This window comes from Triturus cristatus, chromosome 12 (assembly GCF_964204655.1).
Source record: "Triturus cristatus chromosome 12, aTriCri1.1, whole genome shotgun sequence".
NCBI classification, from domain to species: Eukaryota; Metazoa; Chordata; class Amphibia; order Caudata; family Salamandridae; genus Triturus; species Triturus cristatus.
The window spans coordinates 122,901,870-122,919,325 of record NC_140595.1 but is presented as its reverse complement, the minus strand read 5'-3'; the positions used below and the strand labels follow the sequence as shown (position 1 = coordinate 122,919,325).

At 46.6% G+C, this 17,456-nt stretch overlaps 1 protein-coding gene across 1 annotated transcript in view; it reads right to left on the bottom strand.

The window, feature by feature from the left end:
- TDRD10 (tudor domain containing 10) overlaps positions 1-17,456 on the bottom strand; it is a 404,866-nt gene that overhangs the window by 103,910 nt on the left and 283,500 nt on the right. Inside the window, exon 9 of the mRNA XM_085637994.1 lies at positions 561-708. Within this exon, the coding sequence (XP_085494120.1) occupies positions 561-708 (148 nt within the window). The remainder of the gene's footprint in view (positions 1-560; positions 709-17,456) is intronic.

Genomic DNA, 17,456 nt, shown 5'->3' with positions numbered 1-17,456 from the left:
TCTTGATGGACTCTGCCGATTGTATCTGTTGTTTATACAGAAAAAAACCAGTAAATATATTTTAAAAACAAATTTGTATACTCCAAGTAGAGCAATATAAATTACAAATGTGTCAAATGTTTCTAAAACTGTACAAGATGGCCCTTATGTTAATTAGCAGTACAGTTTCACGCAGAGACTTAAACTTGCCACTGTGTTTCTCTGCACATTTTCCACCGTGAACAACAGTGACTGAAAATATCAACTATATTGTCGCACAGGAGCAGAATTTATAAAAGCTGCCCTACAGATTCAAGTAGTCTTCTAAATATATGGCATGGGCATGACGTAATTTATTGAACACATTTCTAAACATAATTATGCTGCACCTGGAAGTCAAAAGAGTTTCTGCAAGACAGAGGGTGTCCCTCTGTCTACATTCTGCAAAAGGACTCCTGTAACAAAAACTACTTGATGTCTCTACTGCAGGTTCATAATTTTACAAAATGCATGCATTCGGTCTGCCCATTTGACTCCTAGCAGGTACCATTCTAACAAATCAAACAATACTGGATGCTTACCTCTGTGAGATACACTGCCCAGAAGAAAGGTGAGTTCGGAACAGTGTCTGTTATAAGCAGTCCTGCATCCCCATTCCGCCGACTGATGGATGCAAGCCAGTCCAGTTCCTGAAAACAATCCTTCAGCAGATTCACCAACAAAAAGCCCCTGATCAAGAAATCAGACTTTCACTCTGCCAGGTTTGAAATGAAAAGCAAAATAATTTTCACATTCAGTTAACACAAGTTAGCCCATATCGGTTTGACTCTACCATGGTGGAAGGAGAAACAGATGGTCTATTAATCTAAAACTGCTATACCTTCTGAACTAGCACCGCCCTCCTCTTGGGGAAGAGGGTGAAAACGTACATTTGTTATTTCTTAGAGGAAAAAAACCAGATCCTGCGTTCATAAAGCGATGTTTCCATGAGTGTGTCTTAGGATTGGAAATTCATGAGGATGTCACACCTAAACAGAGGGTAAGGTACAATTGCTAACTAACCTTTGCGACTCAGGCTCAAGAGACCTGAGTGATAAGAGGAAAGCCGGAGTACGCTACTCAAGGGACATCTAGAGGATAAATAAGAGTGTCATGTTCTGTTACCACTAACTATAGGGCTTCACAGACCAATGTATGGGTGCCTTCACTCACTCACTCACTCATGGTCTCAAGTATGCAATTACCAAAGCTCCCTGTTGAGAGTGGCCTGATCAAACTTGTGTTTCTGCAAGGCTGTTGGCGGATGCGGGAAGCATGTTAAACTTCTCAATAGTTCTCCTGCCTCAAAATTTCCTATTTTAAAACAAGATTGTCTAACCTGATCACCCGGAGCCATATGCACACTCAAAGCAATATGTCACTTTAGGCCTAAATCACTGCCTAGAAAATCCTCTGTACTGAAATGCAGCAGTGGGGGGTTGCGTTATACCCATTACTGTATGTAAATAAAACAAACAATAGTTTGTGCAAATACAAATTAGGCAACACTGCCATAGCTGTTGATCCAAAGAAAAACCACCTGCATATTAATATTTTATTTTTCTTGTGAATGTTGTGCTTGCTTGGCAGGAAAGAGGCATATGTTTTTGAAGAAAGCTACAATTTCCTCTCTCTAAATCACTGAGTTGTGATCAACTCTCAAAAGAATGCTTGCCTTTCAATTAAATTTTCAGGAAGAGTAAGCCAGTGAATCTTTAGTCTTCTGTCCTACAGATTAATGAGCTTTCCTAGCGGTAGGCCAACTAATGAATAGCTAAAAGACTGAAATTGAATCAGAGCCACCTACACATTCAGGAGTGTGTGCCCTCTTGTGCATCTAACAAATCCCCAAACATGTCCTTTTCTCAGCTCAAGTGCAATGAATTCCAAAGCCTGATGTAAAATGGTGTCTTGCGGTTAGTGAACTGACTTGTCTTTAGTAACCAGGTATCTTTTAAGGTCATTGGTTACATTCAGGTGTTCTTTCATGGCACTTTGTTTAAGCACTTGAATGCAATTGCCTTTAACGGCCTTAATGTAGCTCCAGCCCTCTCTATTTTTTCAGTCTACATGCACAGAAGGCACAGCCAGTGAAATTGAAAGCAGGATAGTTTGTCTGCAGGAGGGTGTTTCACGGACAAAAGAGCCAGCGCCTTTACCGAGAGTGTGACTGTTGGACTTGATACTTGTCAGGTCCCATTTCCCTAAACATTTTGCGTTTTCCTCTTATGTTTTCTGGCACTCATGTGGAGCTGCAAGGCTCTGGGCCCTTTCCAACTGTACTGCAGTGTGAAAATGCATGCACCCTTCTAACACATGTTAGGAAATGATGAGGATATGATGTTTGTAAACGTAGGTCAGGCCCGCCTGTGCGGCCTGGGAGCGCACTTGCACCCCTGGCATCATTTACCTATGTGTCTGACCTTCTACTGCATACCGGTGTGCGCACTCACACCGAATGTGTGTGTGTCCGACCTGCTACAGCAGATCTGTGAGAGCACCCTAGCGCGCAGACTCCGGCTTGCCTGTAATAAATACAGTCCAGCCGGAAGGGGGGCCTTTCACTGCCACTCGGATGGAAGGTGAAGGGCTGGACAGGTACTCACAGGTGTTCGCTGCCCAGGTAGAACGGAAGACCCACAGGGATTACCCTACCAAGGAGGCTTGCTATTCCCTTAAGTAAGCATGGGGGAGGGGTCACCTGAATTTTAAGCTGCAATAAGGAACTGCAGTCTCATGATTTTGGATCTGCTAGGCCAAACTAATTCCAATGTTAACAGTGGGCTTGGCATATCTTGCGTGAAAATGCCACATATGTAAAGTGGACATTTCTATGCATCAAAGTCTTGCGTGCCATGGTATTTGGCGCCAATCAAAACTAAAGGTGAGGGAGCACATCTGTGCATTCCCCAGCGACAGTCATAAACCATTGGGCATGCAATCGAGTTAGCCGACCTCTGCCATTTGCAGGCCTGGCAGAATATACGGAGCAGAGGTTGTGACACCTTGCTTCTGGGGCCAGTTCATGGCCCCCATAAAGGCAGAGATCTTCATTCCGTGGCCTCATGGCAGACAGGACGGAAAATTTAGGGGACACATCTGTGGTTCACAGAAATACTTTTTTAACCTTGCCCCAACTTCAAATGCCCATTAGGGTATAACTACACAGTGCCAACCCACAGGGGGAGACAACCGCGTGTAGGGATACAGGACTGGAGAACCTGGACTGTGTGGTGCACACTGTCAGAGGACTCTGTTGTGCACATGGAGGATAACTACCCGTGGAAAGAACTGTGTGCTTGTTTCTGGTCCAGGGAGGGACTGGCTTGACAGTTCGGTCTGGCCTGTTCCCATGAGGCAGAGGGTCAAGACTTATTTACATATGGCTGGGTCTAAACTGGGGTGGCATGGTGAGCAAAAGAACGATGGATTTAACCCAGATCTATTGACTGAGGGCGAATGTTTGATTTGCTCTACATTCCGTCCATCATCTGTGTGTCTTTTGCTTCCTGAATAGTAGCTGGCCTGGGCCTGCATTTAAATGCACACAGGTCCGTTCTCAATGAGCTGCAAACACTTCAACATGCAGCAGCACGTCGTCTTCTCAATATCCCAAAGTATCAGTCTGTGTCTAAACTCTGTAAAAGGCTCCATTAGCTACCGATTAAACACAGAAATGTTCCAGGCTCTTTGTATCGTTTTCAAAGCCCTGCATGACCAAGGTCCTACATTTCTGAAAAACAGCCTCAGCTAGTACATTCCTAACAGGGCATTAAGATCTGCTTTTGCCAAATTTGTGACTATCCCCAAATTCAAACGCATGGCCTGGGTGCCTGCAGTTTTATGTTTAGTGCTTCCACCGCTTGGAATAGTCTACCATTCTACATCAAATCTTCCACCAACCTTCTTACCTTCAGAAAATCCCGTAAGACATAGCTATTTAATACAATTTAAACGTAACTGTCCCTTTTTCCTGCACTCAGTAGCTAGCTCCAAGACGCCCCTGGGCATTCGTCTTGCTTAATAAATACATTTAACATAAAAACCTCCTGACTTGGGTCACCCTGAAGTGAGCTCCCAAGGATCAGTTGGCTGGTCTCCAGTTCTCTCGAAGGTCTCAGGGACATCAAAGATCTCCTACGAAGGGCCCACACCATCAACGGGTGACATCTGGAGAGCGGTGTCGTTTTAAATGCCTACATCGCCTACTGAAAGCTGTTCAGTGCAGTGTGAGCTTGGAACCATAGAATTGTACCTGCAGACTGGAGTGCCTAGCGTGGAGCTCAAGACATTTCCCGCATCTACGGCGAAGTAGTTCCAGTACTGCAGGGACCCCGGCGCGCATAAGCGTCTTGGTGGCCCGCTTCGTCGACTGTGAGGCATTTCTCTCACGCGCCACGCCGACTGCATGCTCATTGCAAGTGGTGTTCGTTTCACAGGTTGCTACCCTCGGAGGTGGGGGACGCATGCATTGCAGAGTCTCATTCTACCTCATTAGGCACTGCTGAACTTGCAGCCCTGTGTGTTTCAGGAATCGTCTGGTGCAACCCACATCAAGGTATGCCGGACATAGTGCATAATTTCCAGGAGGTGTGGAATTGTAACTACTTTGTGTAACCTGAAGTGTCTGGTGTGTCATCTTGTTGTGCGCCAGACCCTGTGCACGGATTGCTGGCGCACCACTTGTATCAATGTGTACCATATGGGGTGCCTCCTCAAGTCAAAAAGCTTCCCTGTGTGTTGTTCCCATCAATTGCTTGCTCCCTCACTGGCCCCATCACGTTGGACCAACTGCCCTCTCCCCATCTGGCCCTTCCGAAGACTTTGTGGCACCAGGTAGGAGAGAGAGGCATGAACTAGGCTGGAGGGATGCTTCTGAAAACGGTTTGGGAGCAGGTCAAGAGACTGCGTGACCCCCCCCCCCTGTGCTTTGCAGAACTGGACTGGTGCCAGAAGGCCCTGGTGGACCCCTATTTGTAATGAATTGTTGCTCGTGGCCCGTTTCTGCTTCGTAACTTGTTGGTAAATTTCTCAAGTGGAGCCATGATCCCTTTTGCTTGTGTCTACCTCTTGTTTATGCTTACTGTCTATCCCCATCTGCTTTCCTGGGACCCAGACGAGGTGTGACCTCAGACATAAGCGGCCTTGTGTTCGGAGGAAGGGTGTGGTGATCTTCTATCCAGGGTGTCTGGGACAGTCGGGGTCAATTGGAGGGTGGCGGGAGACTTGGAGCCATGAGATATGCAGCATGTTATGTATTAACCTGCTTGATATCAGGGGTACTGCATTAGGGTGTTAAGTGCGCATGAGTGTGAAAGTGCCCATAAGGACCGGGCTGGTATCTGTTGCATTGCGTAGCGAATCAAAGTGAGTGTCAGTGTATGGGAGTGACCATCTGTGGACCGCCTGTGTTTCATGGCACTAGTCGGCGGAGTTGGTTTATACGTTGTTCTCTTGCCAAAAGAAATTTACTTCTCATCAGTGGATGTGACCGCAGTGCCTCGTCCTGCGGCGCTACTTAAAGAGTTATACGGCTGTGTAAGCACACATTACGGATATCGTTGTAGCCCAGGGTGCACCCTATAGCCATGTGAAATTCAATGATTAGGACTGTGAGGGTGGGCTGGGGGGATTACAACGTGTCACCGCATAAGGGTGATCTGTGGGGTTTAGAATAGTACTCTTCCCATGTGTGCATTTTATTGGGATCTAATCAACACGAATTGGGCCTAGTACTGCTAGTAATATTATCAATTGAGATTTATGCCCAGAACTCCGCGATGGATTAGTTACTTACCTGTAATCCTAGTTCTCATCCAGGGGTATACTCATCACAGTCATAACCTATGAATAATCCCCGCCCACGTGCGGGATCCCGGAGCATATAGAAAATACATATATATATATACGCATATGTGAAAACATATACATGCAGCCTAAAATGTTTCAAACATGGCAAAAATGCTGAAATTACATAGGTTTGCATTGTAGTACCCCTAACCTATAAGGAAAAAAGGAAGCACTAAGCCAATTGTCACACAACAATGCTTTATTGCCATAAAGCACACCTGTAATTGCAGGCATTTGTCTGTAGGCTGCAGCAGAGTATCAAGAAAACAAAGAAAACGGACACCTTGCCTTTAAGACATTAGAGTAGGGGGACCGTGCCTTTAAGACCTGTAGGAGACCCCTTGCTCCCATGATGCACCACAGGTGACAGTTAGGTCAGTTCTTTTTGACGGTGCACATGCACCTGAATAGATCTGCAATCAATAAACAATGACTTGAGGAGAATGCTCGTCCGGGGAGGTGGATGGATCGCTTATGACTTTGATGAGTATACCCCTGGATGAGAACTAGGATTACAGGTAAGTAACTAATCCTTCTCATCCAGGGGATACTCATCAATAGTCATAATCTATTAATAGAGTAGCAAGCCCATACCCAAAATCTCGCGGACGAGCAATAAAGCAACTAGAACATGCAGTAAAAATTACATTCGAATAGCAGTTATGCAAATACATTTTTCAAAGAGGCCTGCCCCACCTGGGCATTGGCCTGTGCGTCTGAATCTAGGCAATAATGGCGTGTAAAGGTATGTATAGAGCGCCATGTAGCTGCTTTGCAAATTTCAGATATCGGAACGTTGCGAAGGAGAGCTACAGTAGAAGCTTTCCCTCTAGTAGAGTGTGCTCTTGGTCTGACCTGTAGAACCTTGTGGGCCAGTTGATAAGACAAGGCTATGCAGGAAACAATCCATCTAGATATAGATCTTTTGGAAGCAGCCAGCCCGGCATTTGTAGAACCGTAATTGACAAAGAGCCTATCAGACCTTCTAAGTGAAAGGGTTTTAGCAAGATAAAATTTCAATACCCTCCGGAGGTCTAGAGAGTGTAAGGCTCTCTCCGGGGGAGTGGTTGGCTGAGGAAATAAAGTGGGAAGCGTGATAACCTGATTAATGTGGCAGTCCGAGACCACCTTGGGCAGGAAGCTTGGATGAGTACGTAGTACCACTCTATTGGCGTGGAACACAGTGTAAGGTTCCTTGCAGCACAGGGCCTGAATCTCACTTACTCTGCGGGCAGAAGTGATGGCTACTAAGAAGGCAGCCTTCCAGGTCAAATGCTGCAAGGACGCCTTATGGATAGGTTCAAAAGGAGCCCCCATCAACTTGGAGAGAACGATGTTGAGCTCCCAGGGAGGAGAAGGGGACCTCACAGGTGGAAACACTTTCTTAAGCCCTTGTAGGAAATCTAGACTACTGGCATCTGGAAGAATGAGGCCTGGGTAGGACACTTCTACACCAAATGTAAAACCTCTTCCACTTAAAGGCATAGGACTTTCTAGTGGAGGGCCTTTTTGCTTCCCGAAGAATGTTCATACAGTCAGCCGGAAGATCTAAATGTCCGTACTGGATGACTTCAGGAGCCATGCCGTCAAGCGAAGGGAGGGGAGGTTGGGGTGGAAGACTCTCCCCTGGTTCTTGGTCAGTAAGTTCGGCAGGCAAGGCAACCTCCAGTGAGGCACCTCTGACAGTTGGAGGAGATCCGGATACCACCACTCGCGGGGCCACTCCGGAGCTATCAGGATAATCCTTGTTCTGGTCCTGTAGAACTTCTGTATGACCGCTGGGATGAAAGGGAGATGAGGAAAAGCGTACAGCAATGTCTGCGACCAGCTGATCAAAAGTGCGTTCCCCCGTGATCCCTGTTGGGGAAACCTGGAGGCGAAGACGGGGCATTTTTTGTTTGCCGCGTCTGCGAACAGGTCAATGTCCGGTACTCCCCACTGCCGGAAGATCTCTTGGGCGACGTCTTCGTTGAGCACCCAGTCGTGCGCTTCTACGAAGTCTCTGCTGAGGCCGTCTGCCTGCACGTTCAGGGTTCCTGGCAGGTGTACAGCGATGATTGAAAAACCTCTCGCCAGTAGCCATCGCCAAATGGACTGAGCTTCCAGAGACAGGACTCGTGACTTGGTGCCTCCTTGCTTGTTCAGATAGAACATAGTTGTTGTGTTGTCTGTCTGAATCTGAACGTGGCTGGTTTGGAGAGACGGATACAGGGATTTGAGAGCCAGATGGACTGCTCGTAGCTCCAAGAAGTTTATGTGGTAACTTCTTTCCGTATTGGACCAGAGACCTTGTACCTGAAGCTGGTCCATATGGGCACCCCAGCCTTGCATTGAGGCATCTGTGACCACTGTCTGTGTCGGAGGCGTCTGATGGAAAGGAACACCTTCAAGCAGATGGGAGTGTTTCATCCACCATCTGATGGAGTCTATGGCAGCTTGGTGGAGAGAGACCAGATCTTCCCAGCGACCTGACCTCTGCGACCACTGATCTTCGAGCGCTGGTTGTAGAGTTCGCATGTGAAGGCGTGCATTGGGAACAATGTACATGCACGAAGCCATCGACCCCAGTAGTGAAGACACTTGCCTGGCTGTGGGGAATGCAGTGTCGAGAAGCGTGTGGCATTTCTGAAGCATGGATGATAACCTCACCTCCGAAGGACACACGCTTGCCTTTGCAGAGTCCAGAGAGGCGCTCAGATAGTGTATCCGCTGAGTGGGATTGAGAACCGACTTTTTGTAGTTGACTTGTAATCCCAATGACTGTAGTAGATTGAGGCAGAACGAGAGATGGTTCTGGAGTAGTACAGGTGTGGAACTCTTCAGGAGCCAGTCGTCTAGATAGGGATAGACGAAGATCTTCCGCTTGCAGAGGAAGGCAGCTACCACCGCCATACACTTGGAGAATGTCCGTGGGGCGGATTTGAGGCCGAACGGCCGAACTCGGTACTGGTAGTGCTGACGAGAGATCTGAAACCTGAGGAATTTTCGATGTTTCACTGAGACAGGAATATGAAAATAGGAGTCCTGTAGGACGATGGCACACATCCAGTCTCCCTGGTGAAGGTGCAGGAAGATTTGATGCAGGGCTAGGATTCTGAACTTTTCCTTCTTGACAAATCTGTTTAGCAGACGCAGGTCGAGAATGGGTCTGTACTCTTTGGTTACTCCTCGCTTTTGAACTAGAAAATAGCGGGAGTATACTCCTTGATTTCTTTGGAGAGGTGGTACTTCCTCTATGGCGTTCTTGGAGCAGAGCGTAGCTACTTCGTCCAGTAAAAGCTGATTTTGAATTTGAGCAAGGTGCTGCCCCTGTGGGGGTACTTGCGGTGGGGGAGACTTGAACCTCAGCAAGTAGCCATGCTGTACAATATTCAGTACCCATTTGTCTCTTGTAATGGCTTCCCACTCTTCCCGGTGAAAACTGATACTTCCTCCTACCGGAGTGGCAAACGGGCGCGGAGGAAGTAAGACTTCACTGTTTGGGAGGCTGCTTCGTGGTGGACTGTTGCTGTTTGGCGTTCCCTCTTCCTCTGCCACGACCCCTTTGTTGGAATTGGGGTCTCTTCTGGTTCTGAGAGGACCATTGAGGGGTTTAAACCCACTGATGAAAGGACCGTTTGTCGCTCTGACGAAAGCGCTTCCGATATTCCTTGCGCTTCTCCAGCCCAACAGACTTGACGGTGTCCATCTCTGCTTTCATTTTTTCATTTGGTCATCGGCGTGAGCACCAAACAAGTACGATCCGTTAAAAGGTAAATTCAGAATTTTCTTTTGCGCATCAGGCTTGAGGCCTGTCAGTCGCAGCCAGGCTGATCGTCGAGAGCATACGCCATGGGAGTACCCATGAGCGGCGAGGTCTGAAGTGTCCGCAGCCACACTAATGATCTGATTGGCTACACGCCCACCCTCAAGGAGAATTTCGTTCAAATCCTGTCTGTCTTCCCTGGGGAGCTTTTCAGCGAACCTGGCGAGGGAATCCCAATGTGAACAATCATAACGTACTAGAAGGGCTGAAGCACTCGCGACCTTCATGTATGAAGCAGATGTGTTGCACATTTTTCTGCCAGAGGAATCCATCTGCTTACTGTCCTTCTCTGGGGGGACAGAAGATGAAACAGACGCAGAGTGCGACCTCATGGCAGCCGCCACAATAACTGAGTCCGCTGGCGGGTCCGCTCTTAGGAATAAGGGATCCTCGGCTGGAGCCTTATACTTCTTGGCGATCCTTGAAGGCACAGAGCCCACCGTAGCAGGAGTGAGAAATGTGGCCATAGCTGGCTCCAACAGTCCTGGCACCAAAGGAAGTGAAGGTCTGGGCGCTGATCGATGATGTAAGGTATCAAATATAATCAATGTGGGAACCACAGGGGTGTGCAACGTGATGTTCAGTTTTTGTGCACCCCTACCCAGAACCTCAGAAAAGGTAGCGATGTCATCGATGGGAGACACCCGCGATGGAGGAGTGGAGGAAAAGGTCGGATAATAGTCCCGGACCGAGGACCTCGTGGAGGAAGACCATGTGGGTGATCTTGTGCATTGCCTCTTGTGGGGACGGTCACTGTGATGAGCCCTGGACCGTGATCTGTGTCTAGAAGGAGATCTTGGCCTTCTGTGAGGAGAAGAACGATCTCTGGATCGTGACCGGCGTGTAGAAGGTGACCTTGGTCTACCAGGAGGAGACTTGCTTCTACGCAGAGAAATTCTGGAGGGCGAATACGTGCAAGAATAGTCCGAGCCTGGATTTCTGCAGCCACCCGTACCCACATTCTCCAACCAGTGAGGTGAAAGTCCAAACTTTTCTGTCGCCTTAGGTGATTTCTCCAGAGAAATCTGAACGATATGTAGACCTGGGGATGATGATCGATCCCCTGATGATGATCTGGATATGGACATAACTGCACGTTGGATCTCCTCCGTGGCCGCTGCAGTTTTATCCCTCGACGTCGATGAAGTTTGCGTCACCATCTGTGTCTATTGCTGGGAACGCCGCTCCGCTCTCGACGGTGGTCTCCACGCGGATCGCCTACGGTGATGCGGAGACCTCGAAGTCGACCTTCGTCGTCGGCCCGGTGACTTCGACGTCTATCTTCGCCGTCGAGTTGGTGACTTCGACGGCGACCCGGCGTTTTCTACGCCGATCTTCCATGACGTCGAGTTGAGGTCGATCTCCTCAACGTCAAATGATGAGCCTTTGACGAAGATCTTGACGTCGACAGGCCCACTTGAGGCGAGCTATACGTCGTCGCAGCTCTCGACGCGGACCCCCTCGAGGGTGGCGGAGAGTGTCTCGACGTCGACGGAAGCCTCGATCTCATCGGACTAACAGACTTCGAGCCCGAAGTGCCGTGCCTCGACGCCGACATACTTGTATGCGGCGGAGAATCTCGACGTCGAGATGGTGTTCTATCTCTTGACGCAGAAGAAGCCCTGGGTCTTTTCGACGGTGACTTCGACGTCGACCGCGAATCGCCTGGAACCTTGGTCTTCCTGGGATCAGGAGAGGTGGTATGTCGCCGTTTCTGAAGTCGTCTGGCTGAAGATGGTGGTTTGAAGGATGTATGGTCGCCTTCATGACTGTTTCTTTACTTCTCCAGCCGGGCATGTAATTTTATGCGCTCTCTATCGCGTAGAGTGCGCCTGGAAAATTTCTGGCAGTGGGGGCACTGGTCAGGATTGTGTGAAGTTGGAAGACACACAATACACACCGAGTGTGGATCTGCCAGTGCCATCTTATTGCCACAAGAAGGGCATTTCCTGAATCCTGAATAAAGCAGGCATTCTGACTGGAAAAAATTAGAATTATACTAAAAAACCAGCAGAATAAGCTTTCAGGAGTCAGAAAATGTCGAATTTTCTGAGAAAATCTGAAGAGAAAAAACTTTCAGTCAAAAAACGGAAGAGCTCAAGCTCCAGGATCCTCATAGAAGGAGCCGGAAAAAAGAACTGACCTAACTGTCACCTGTGGTGCATCATGGGAGCAAGGGGTCTCCTACAGGTCTTAAAGGTCTAATGCCTTAAAGGCAAGGTGTCAGTTTTCTTTGTTTTCTTGATACTCTGCTGCAGCCTACAGGCAAATGCCTGCAATTACAAGTTTGCTTTATGGCAATTAAGCATTGTTGTGTGACAATTGGCTTAGTGCTTCCTTTTTTCCTTATGGGTTAGGGGTACTACAATGCAAACCTATGTAATTTCAGCATTTTTGCCATGTTTGAAACATTTTAGGCTGCATGTATATGTTTTCACATATGCATATATATATTCACTGAAAAAACCATAGGTTTCACACATGTTATAGTTAGCGGAAATTTTACTGATAAAAAACCAGTGAAATTGCCCCGTTATAGTTCGTGCTGGCAACTATAACTCACGCGACCGCAATCCTCTGCTGATGCTAATAGTTTATTTAGACACTTATTTGCCCATGTCTTCTTCCATACATTTTTAGCTATACATATATTACAAATATTTTTTTTTCATGAAGACACATATGTCATCAGCAGAAGATTGTGGTCGCGTGAGTTATAGTTGCCAGCACTAACTATAACGGGGCAATTTCACTGGTTTTTTTATCAGTAAAATTTCCGCTAACTATAACATGTGTGAAACCTATGGTTTTTTCAGTGAATTTGCAAGGTTTTTTAAATGATGATTCCTAACTATAACGTGTGTGAAACCTATGGTTTTTTCAGTGAATTTGCAAGGTTTTTTAAATGCTAATTCCTAACTATAATATGTTTGATACCTATGGTTTTTCCAGTGTCTTTGCAAGATTTTTAAAATGGTAATTTCTAACTATAATGTGTCTGATTCCCAAATTCATTTAATTTGTATGGTTTTTTAAATGCAAATTTTTTTTATGTCATTTTTTGTAAGCCTTTTTATATAATAATTTATGTACTATATCCTGCATTATGGAAAGGTTTTTTTTTTTTTATGCATTTTTTTCCGTGCGCGTACGGTAAGCTGACGCTACGCGCTTGTAGGATACGCGTACGGTAAGCTGACGCTACGCGCTCTGGACGTCATTAGTGCAGCGCGCCTACGTGATACGTGCGTGCCGTACGCGTATACCCGGAAGCAACGTTGCGGTTACGCAGGGGCGTGTAATGCGCATGCGCGAAAGTGACGTAAGCGCTGCGTAAGCGCACCGTAAGCGTCACGTGCGCGCACGGCAGGTCATGTGACTTACAAAGATCACTTTTTATTGGTTGAAATTACTTTCACTTCCAGAAACTTCCCACACCACACCCATTCCCCTCATTTCTGCTTGTGATTCTCTAGGAGCAGGAGCTGGATTGACATTGGGATACAATGGCAGAACAGCACACCTCTTCTGAGAGTGAGTCCAGCAGCACCACCATGATCCAGAGAAGGAGGAAACAAAAGACTTCTTTTGTATGGGAGTATTTCACTTTTCCAGAGGGGGAGAAAAAGGTGAATGCTCAATTGGTCACTTGCATACTTTGTGATCGTGTTTTATCAAGAGGAAATCCAAGGAAGAAATATTCCTTTGGAAATCACTCTATGAAGAGACACCTTCAGGACAGACACCCAAGGACCTTTGCTCGACATACTGGAGAAAACTCTTCAGTAAGTCACCAGAGCCCAGCCTCAGATGCTCAGCCGAGTACATCATCGGCAGCTCAGCTGAGCCCTTCCTCTGTTGTTGGAGCATCACCTTCTTCTTTTCCTTTGGACATCAACCCTCGATTTGGGAGTGTTGAAATGAGGTGTACAAAATGTGGTGGTCTTATTGTTTTTGGGGAGGTCAGTCTTCCCCTTATTAACAATAAGATAGACCAGCATGTTTGTAGACGCTCATAATATTCCCATTCTTTCTTTCCTCTATCCCTGTATGAACCCAACGGCTCTTATAAGAGCCAACCTTACCTCACAATTTTTTTTATTTTTTTTTAAGCTTTCCTTTTTGCAAATTTTTTTTTGCCGTGCGCGCACGGTACGCGTAATTCCGCGAATTTCGCGGAATTTCGCAGATTACACCGTGCGCGTAGGCTACGCGCATACGGCGATTTTTCGAAAAAAAAAAAAAATTCATTTTTGCCCTTGAGGGTCCTTCTGGGACCCCCTGACCAAGGCTAGGGGGTCAGGAACTGTCGAGCCTGCCCCCTTTTCACATTATCCACCTTTTTTATTCACCCCCCTGACAGTGCGAGTGAGAAAATGGCGGCCGCCGCTTCCTGGTTTCGACCGATTCGAATGTTTACTATGATCTAACAGCCAATCAGAATCGCGCTCGAGCACGGCACCGTACGGTAAGCTTACCGTAAGCGCACCGTAAGCGCACGGTAAGCTGCCACAGATATATATATTGATTTAAATGCTATTTTCTCAGAATCTACTGAACAGATTTACACCAAACCTACAAAAGGCACTTCCTTGACCTGAGGACTACCTCTCTGCCAAATTTCAAGTAATTCTGTTCAGCCGTTCGGGCTGTAGCTGTGTCTAAAGGTCCTATGGAAAAATGCATGGGAAAAACGCGTTTTGGGACCCCCCTTTTATCTCAGCCCCCGCTTGACGAATCCCCCCCGAGACTTTCAAGGTAGGAGCGGAGCGTAGCGCCCCACCTATTTTGAAAAATTCACGAGGATTCGTCGACCGGCGCCAAAGTTATTCAAACTAGAATGTTGAGGTTTTCCTATGGAAAAGGGGTCCTAACTATAACTACCTACTGGCGACCGCCAGTAGGTAATGTATATATATGTATTTTCTATATGCTCCGGGATCCCGCACATGGGCGGGGATTATTCATAGATTATGACTATTGATGAGTATCCCCTGGATGAGAACTTCATGATACATTGTTTAATATAAGTGTTGAATATAAACGGCATTTCTTGACGATATTATTTGGGACACATTTCCCTGGGGGCGAGGCACCTTTCATCAGACCGAGTGAAAGCACTATAGGCAGTTCCCCATCCTATGGCTCAATCCAGAGTCCCCAACTTTTTGGGAAGGCAGGACACTGTCATCACTGGGTTTTGGGATATCCAGAGTCGGCTAAGCCTTTGAAAGATTTTACTAAGTGGTCTATCTTGGATCTCTTCTAATGGACAGAGAAGTCTTATCCGTTTTAAAGCAAGCCATAGATCTGCACCTGCACTGGGTCTCCCTGAATATACTCAACACTGCACCCTTTACAGCCATGAAAAGAATTGCTTTGCCACGGGGTTGCTGACACAGAAACAGAGATTAAAAATGTGCCCCTGCTTATTCTACTGTATTGGATCCAGTGGCAGCAGGCCTCCTGGTGTGTTGGAAATCCGTTGCTGCTGAATTAGTGAACTATTGTTCTTGACTCCACTTTGACAGTGACTGTTACACATGCTGTTGAACCTTTCCTGTTGAAATATAAAACACAACATTTACCAATCTTCGATTAAACAACTGATTCTCCTTGCACCAACTAATATGACCAAAGAGCAGGCACTATCTAGTGTGACCAAAGTCCTAGCCACATTGTTCCCTGTCCCAGCCAATGGGAAATCAACATGACTGTTTGCCTGTTGTGTTGTATATTGTAAAACCATGTGATTATTTCTTTCATTAGGCCATTTCTAACAATAATTGTGTTTTCCTCGTAGAAGACTCGTCTGTGAGCTGAAAATGGTCATTGGGTGGACTCAGTGCACTGTATTTACTGTTGTGGAAGCGAATGTTTTGAAAAATACTTCCTCTGCACAAGCTGCTGAACTGACTGATTTGAAAAGAAAATGTTTTCTTAGCGGAAAGTAAGAAACTAGTATACTGATTTTTAGTACGCCTGCTGAGTTTTCCATTACTTAAGAGGTTACTTTAATTCAACCCACACGTCGGTCCAAAATGAAACATGGGCAGCCCCAATGCTCACTGCCATCCAGTTACCATCTAAATGGCCTGTGGTCAAGTGTGCTGCCCATTAAAGAATCACTGACAGTGTTACCAGAGATAATAATTGTGGAGATGGTGTTGTGATGTTTTAGGCCTTCCATTTTCCTAATTAATAACAAGACTGTGAGAAGTTGGCCTGATATATGATGTCACTAGTTCTAGTGTACACCCTGTATCAGTCCAAACAACCCTTATGGTGATTGGTTGTAAAGTCAACCTTATAGACCAGCTATCCTAGTGGTATCATGGACAAGAGCAGTCTTAGGCTAAACTTTGTATGGCATGTGAAGCCAGCTGATATACCATTTGCAATCCCTTGAATACCAAATGAAAGGACACCACAACAGATATATTATAAAAATAGAATGTATTTATTCTAGTCAAAATACCCTCAGCACACTTTATGAGATTCGAGGTACGTACAACACAATCTTTTTAAGCATACATAAGTCACACAGGTAAGTAATACAGTTAGGCCCTATGGGCCACGCAAACCATATACTAAGTAAGTGGTATAAGAACCACTGTCACGAACACAGGTTAGGCCTAGGCCTAGGGAACGCTTGGGCTACACTATCCTATCAGTTGCTAGGCAGTGGGAGGCCCACTGGATTCAGGTGCAGAGTGGAAACACTCCTGCGTAATGCGTTAAAGTCGATAGAAATAGTAGTATTTAGAAATTAAGAGTTTTAGAACACTTCGGAAGGAACTAGGAGTTAGGGACTTGGAAACTAGACACTTGGATAGTGTAGGACCTGGGGTCTCCAGGCCCTATGGGGCGGTAACGTGACACGAGCGGTCGGGCCACCAAAGGTCTGTGTGTAAAGCAACCATACAACACGCACCTCACATGGGACGAGGAACACACACAATAAGTGACGCCACACTGTAGGAGTTATGTAAATACTCAAGTAGATCACGTTAGATGCAGTTCATGAGGTAGCAGTACATTTCATAAGCTTATAACACAATTCCTAGCGATATACATGTCAGTCAGGAGCTATAAAAGTTGGCCATACCCTAAATGCAATTCATGAAATTTCAGTACTGCCTGAGGGACAACTACTATTCACGTAGGTGTCCACGCGCGCTTCACTTTCCTGTAGCGCCTTAGGGGGGTGATTACAGCGCTGTGCGCGCTAACTGGTGACGACCTCAGAACGGGGCATCTAGCACCGAGAGCTACTCTTAATAGATGACATTTAGCACTTCAATATGGAACATGAATAACAGAGCGCTACTCGTAATCAATAGCACGTAGCACTTCAATATGGGCGTGAATAACAGAGCGCTACTCGTAATCAATAGCACGTAGCACTTCAATATGGCACATGAATAACAGAGCGCTACTCGTAATCAATAGCACGTAGCACTTCAATATGGCACATGAATAACAGAGCGCTACTCGTAATCAATTACATTTAGCATTTCACTACGGAGCATAACTAACATAGCGCTGCTCGTAAGCGATGACATTTAGCACTTCAGAACGGAGCAGGCATATCAGAGCGCCACTCGTACTCAAGGACAGTCAAGGTTTCCCACGGGGCTGTCAGCAGGGAGCGCACGGGACTTGCGGAGCGAGTCTCTCGGGCTCCGGTGCAGTTCGTAGGGCACCGCGCTTCACTGCAGTCACGGGGGCACCAGGGAGGGATCCCTCGGCGGGGTCTCTCTGTCGCGAAGACAAAGGGGAC